Source organism: Leucopleurus acutus (assembly GCF_964270905.1).
Source record: "Leucopleurus acutus genome assembly, chromosome: 19".
Lineage (NCBI taxonomy): Eukaryota > Metazoa > Chordata > Mammalia > Artiodactyla > Delphinidae > Leucopleurus > Leucopleurus acutus.
This window is the reverse complement of record NC_139161.1, coordinates 21,230,199-21,236,198: the sequence shown is the minus strand read 5'-3', so window position 1 is coordinate 21,236,198 and position 6,000 is coordinate 21,230,199. Positions and strand designations below refer to the sequence as shown.

The 6,000-nt window shown below is 42.1% G+C and overlaps 1 protein-coding gene across 1 annotated transcript in view; it reads right to left on the bottom strand.

The window, feature by feature from the left end:
• Positions 1-2,302: 2,302 nt before the first annotated feature.
• Positions 2,303-6,000, bottom strand: part of FBXL20 (F-box and leucine rich repeat protein 20) — a 109,721-nt gene continuing 106,023 nt past the window's right edge. Inside the window, exon 15 of the mRNA XM_082860971.1 lies at positions 2,303-5,502. Within this exon, the coding sequence (XP_082717097.1) occupies positions 5,395-5,502 (108 nt within the window). The 3' untranslated portion in view covers positions 2,303-5,394. The remainder of the gene's footprint in view (positions 5,503-6,000) is intronic.

Sequence of the window (6,000 nt, the reverse complement as noted above, 5' to 3'; positions counted from 1 at the left end):
CAGTGTAGTACAGATTTGAATGAATAACAACAAGTAGTATAAGAGACAGTGACAAGCTAAAACTTAGTGGGGTAAATCTTTCTTCATCCACTTTAATTAAAAAAAAGAAAAAAAATCACTTCAAAGATTTCCCTGGGTTCTTGGGGATATGGCAGAAGAGAACAGGTATGTGTCTGAACACCTCTCTTCTCTTATCTCTCCCTGGGGTGGGGATTCTCATTTACTGCCTACTTGCTCTTGCCCTGGTGAAAATCATGCCCAGAAGCCGATGGGAAGCACTGGTGGTGTTCAGTGGTGCCAATCCCCATCTGGATGACACTGGTTAGGTGTGTAGAAAGTAGAAGCCCTCCTTGCCACTAAGAAGGGCATGGAGTTCATTACATGGAGAGGAAAGTAACCCTACTCACATGTGAGGCAGCTGTTTCTACACATTCAGGACAGATGCTTGTACCTGAAGCAAAGTACCCCAGTTCCAGAACTGATTCTCTCCTCTACTTTGAATGTCGACTACCATTTCCCCACCCCAATTCTTCAAACCAAGACACTGAAAAACACAGAAAATAAACAATGTCAATTGATATAGTTTTGGTTGTTCATGGTTCTTTTTCCTAAAAGGGCAGTGAACTACCCTGGCTGAGGAAGCACTAGGTCTCAACACCTATGAACCAACCTCTACTAAGGGGTTACTCAACAAACACAGAAGGCAGAGACGGAGGAAGCGCATTATGGAATTTTCTTAACACACACATGATTTTGTCCAACAATCTTTTTCTCTGCTGAAAATTAAGGGTAACTCTCTTGGGCTCCAAAGATTCACTCAGACTCAGCTGAGAAGGTCTTACTGACTTTCCAAAGGATCAAAGGCTTCAGAGATGCAGAACTGATGTTCTTAAGAATAAAAATGGGCAAAATAGGTAGACTTGCCTTGGGAGGGCACGGGGCGGGGGTGGTGCTGCAGAAGCCCTTCACGCAGAAAACTCATTTGCCTCAAATGGTAGTTTCTGGTAGGTAGAAAGTTTGTCCCAAGTGAGAGGGCAAGGTTAGAGCAGCACGTTCTTTGCTGGAGAACCAAGATGTTAAGTCTGGGCATCTGGGTATAGCAAATATAAGCCAAATTTTATTCCCAAATTACCTGGGTTAATTATACCCTATCGACATGGTTGTATACAGCTCTCTGTATCTTCCAATCTTACAATTAAAATTTATGAGAGAAATAAAGGTGACGAGAGGCTGAGACTATTAATTCCCCTCACCCTCCTGACACTTTAGCATCCTTTGGTCCAAGATCATTGTAAGCGGGAGGGTTCTGCCTCAAGACCTCCAATGAAACATCCTACATGTCTTCTCAAACAAGACTTGACTAATTCACATGGCCTGGATTTGAGGTGGTTAAAAATCCTAGAACTGGTGGGCAGATAGAGAAGGCAATCTTTGTATAAAATGTTCCGGAAGCTCAGAGCATACCACTGAAAGAGTCTGTCAGCCAGGATGCACAACAAGGATAGAAATCTAACCTTAAATCACGTACGCAAGGAGGGAAAAAGCAGAACAGTCCAATTTTCTTTAAACCCTTCCTCTCTCACTAGTGGCAACTGTCATAAGCAATCTGACTTTCAATAAACATTAAATGGACAAGGGTCCACCATGATCAAGTGTTCCTCCCCTCTAAACAATACAGTCACAAAGGATACGCTGCCCACAGGCAGGCAGGAAACCACCTCTTCTTCCCAGGGACACTCTCACACTTCCTAACAACTTCAAACCAAGACAGGTTCCAACTCATACTTTGTTTAGCCCCCCCATGGCATTAGTGGGTTATCAGACCAGTAACAATGCATTTTACAAGGCAATTAGAAGAAATAAAAGAACCTGACTGCTATATAGCATTGTAGCTATACTGAACCATTCAGTTTGGAAAGCCCAAAATAAAGCATCATAAAAATATTTACCAGGTTGCCCTCTAAAATGTGATATAAGGCATGTGAAAAATTTCTGACTTGTATGTCTGCTAAATCAACTTAATGGAAATTTATAAAAACCACTTAATCTGAAATACTTTTACATCCACTAAAGAGCAGAACAGGAGGAGAAAACATTTTTTTACATAAAGCACGATGTGCTTTCACATTCCAAATATTGGAAAAAGGATGAGGGCAGATCCTCTTACTCCTCATGTCTAACAGTTTGATTTCAAATCCAGTAAGCAAACATCAAAGATCACCCAGTGAAAAATGGTCTGAGCTACATGACAGTTACTGAATTCAAGGCTGCCCGGGATAGTTTGCCCAGATCAGGACAAGGATCCAAAGAGGAAGCTAAACTGAAGACACGAGAATAAATTAGCAGCATTGCTGGGAGTGAGATGGAAGCTTTCCAAATAGAGGGCAAGGATGGGTATAGAAAGGACATACGAGAAGTCAATGCAAAAAACAAAAAAAGCTGGAATCATCACCTTGATGGGGCCAATGAAGGTGTAAAAGATACTGATGATGCTAAAAAATGTAAGGGGAAAAGGCTGCTTAGGAAAGAAATGATCCAGATGCATAATAACTTTGAGGGCACCTTCTTACTTATCCCAAATCTCTTCTCTCCGTTCGCTCTGTATTTTTTTTTTTATTATTGAAGGCATATTGTGGAGTGGCTCTGGAGTCAGACAAATGGACCAATAAGTTTTTCCTAAGGAAGAGTTTCTCCTACATCAGTAAAGCCTTATTGGACTTTCCAGAGTGTCCCTGAAGATGAGACAGGAAATACTATGTTCAGATGGCAGGGCCCTTCCACCTGACCAAAACTTACCATGTTCTGCGTTCTCGAAGTCCTGGTACATTTCATCAGCTGACATAGGTTTTAGATTGGCATAAAAAATACATGTCCTTCCAAGCTTGGTGGGCCAGAAGTTTGCTTCAGAAAGGAACAAGGTTCCTGCCTGACCACATACATGCCAGTGCTGCATACTCCAGGACCTTTATTCCCTCTCTTGACTCTGTTCTTGGCCCAGACAGGCAGGGCTCGCCTCCACATGGACCTGCACATGGGTACACTCTTTGAGAACAGAAACAGCATTTCTAAGACCTTCATGTACTGGTGAATAGGGTTTTTTAAATAAAGAAGTACCTCAAGAGCTTCAACTATTGGGAAATTCGAATCCACACTCACTAATAAATCAGGGTTTTGTTCAGACACTATTTTTTTTTTAAACTTGTACGTTAGAGCACCTGCACCCTAAATATTCTTCTTTTTAGTTTTATTTGAGTGAGGACCCAGGGATCCGAATATTATCAACCACATCTGGAAGTGTGCGTGCACATGTGTGTATCTGTATATGTGGGGTATAGCCAGGAGAGTGGGTCTCACTTTAAAAAGTATATTCCTTATATGGTAATCTGAAAAGAGGATAAGGGAAGGGAAATGAAAAACACACATAATCTGAGCTTAAAAGGGCACAATAGGATTCAAAATAAATTAAGTGCTAAATAATGGTGGATAGTACAGATTCCTAGGACCTTTTCAACTGATCGCTTGTGGAAAAACAAATCACACTTTATTCTTACATATGCTGGTAGAACCAGCACCTACAAGCATTAAAACAAGCCTGATAACAGCCTGGATCATGCAGAAGATGACCTAAGATTATAGTGGACTGCACATTAATGTCCTAAAAGACAAAAAGTCACCCTACTAAAAATCACACAAGGTCTCTAACCTTGATATCTAGAAGTCTACTTCTCGTACTTCAGAAACTCATTTTATTTCCCTCATCCTCCATGATTTTTCTTTTTTCTTTTTTTAGTGGGGGGAGCTGCTTCTTTGACTCTGAGTCACGGGCACTAAATTCCCTGCCCTCAGCTCTGGTGACCAGGCTGGGAAGAGACACTGAACCCCCTACTTCCTCTCAATGTTCTCTTTCTGCTGCCCCAATGCCTTCACCTGGCTACTATAGTATTTCATTCACAGAAACTCTGGAGCACAAGAGAGATATGGCTGACAGGTTCTGGTCCTTTGAGGCTCCAACATTAGATATGATACCATCAACAATGACATACAGTTGACCAGCTGTGATAGGGTCATTCTTGAACCCCTGATAGGCTGAAATGGGGGGGGGGGAAAGAGAAACTACCCGGCTCAACTGCACAACTCCTCTAGCAGCATTCCTGCTAACGCAGAACGAACCTCAGAGACACAAATCTTAGATGCCACTGATCACACCTAGATTTCGGTGAATACACAGCACATCTGAGCTTGGGTGGCGGCAGCTTTCAGGTTCAGTTTTGGGATTTGCCATTCCACCGTTTCCTAATAATGCATTTCTCTCTCCTTATTAAGTTAGACGGAAGGAAAAATGTGCAGGGGGAATACCGGGCGTATCATGCATATTATCATTTATCACAAGATATAACAGAAACCGAAAGGCAAAGTTTGTTTTCATCAAAATAGTCTTAGCTCAATTTCTTCTCAGAATTTTTCTTGCTTTTGTTATAGTTTCCCTTTAGACTGGCAAAGATTCAGGCAGGGTCCCCTAATGGTAAAATTTAGAATTAAAAAATTATTTATTGATAATGTCTCTCTTAAAAATGTTTGGTAACCCCAACTAATCATCCAAAATGCAAACTGTAAACATAACAACAGCAAAGGAGTAACAAGTGTGAGTAAGCAGACTGTGCACAGATGACAGACTGAGCAAGGGCGCGGGAGGGAGCCAGAGAGTGAAAGACAGGCACACAGTGTGCTACAGAAAGTGACAATTTGAGTGAATACGCCATCACTTTTGGACCACAGCGATTTCAATGCAACCATTTAGGAAACCTCTGGGCCAAATACTAAAACACAGGAGGAGGAATGGACAAGCCTTCTTTGTGAGCACGCTCGGCATGTTGGCATGGGAACAAGGAAGCACAGAAGCTCTGCAGTCATCTTACAATGGATGGCTACCATTGATAGGATGCAAAGAAATCTTCTCTCTGGTCCCTGGATACAACATGTATTGTTTTTCTACGCTTTCCTTGACCCTGGAGGACTGCAGCTGCTGTTCCAAAACTGCCAAAGAAACCCCTTAACAAAATAAAGAAACCACAGTAGCAGTAACACTGGGTTTGCTGGAATGCCCCCTTCCGTCTACCTTGCTTCTGATTTTCTTCTGGGCACATCCAACAGGAATGGTTAAGTTTTACCAATCCACATGATAAAGCCAGCACAAACCCAATCCCCTGGTCACAGAGACAGAGTGGGTGGGGGTGAGAGTGGGTATGCGTATGTATGTGTGGCTCTGGGGATCTGGACGCTGCCCTCACTTTGTAACCTTTGCCCGGAACACTGGGGTCGCTTCCAATGGAGATCCATGGTAACTCTAGAAGTGTCATTAAATACTCAGTTCACCAAGGTTGACCACCTCCATTGTCATAGGATGATGCAGCATCTGCAGAAGCGCTGTCTGCTGCCCCCTACTGATGGGGGTGGAGTGACAGGTGCGAAGTAGGCGTGGACTTTAATATTGGGTAAATGGGTCTGAAACAAGACAGAAACATTACTAAGAGAGAGGGCTTAAACAGAAAGAGCAATGTTGCTTTTCAGAAAAACCACTGAGGGACTGAGTGTACATGAGGGCAGGGCAGAAGCTGAGCACAGACGGGATGTTGAGAGACCTGGGTTCTACTTTGTACCATCCCATGTTATTCTAAAAGACCAAAAAAGCTCACATAACTTTAGTAACTGCTTCCATAATAATAAAACTGGGGAAAAAATTCATGCTAATCTCTTAACCTGTCCCAAAGGGGTTCCCAGAGCTGGAAGAAATTATATAAGCTTAAAAACTTAATTTTTTCCAAGCCATTATGGACAATGTTTCTTCTGATATTTAAAAAAAAACCTCATTATCCTCTTTTAACAACATGCTTCTAATTTTTACTACATAGTTTCTAAATTCCTTCTATGTTCAAGGCACTGTGCTAGTTATGTAAAAGGGCTGCAAAGATGGTCAAGATGGACATCCTGCTTTTAGGGGAC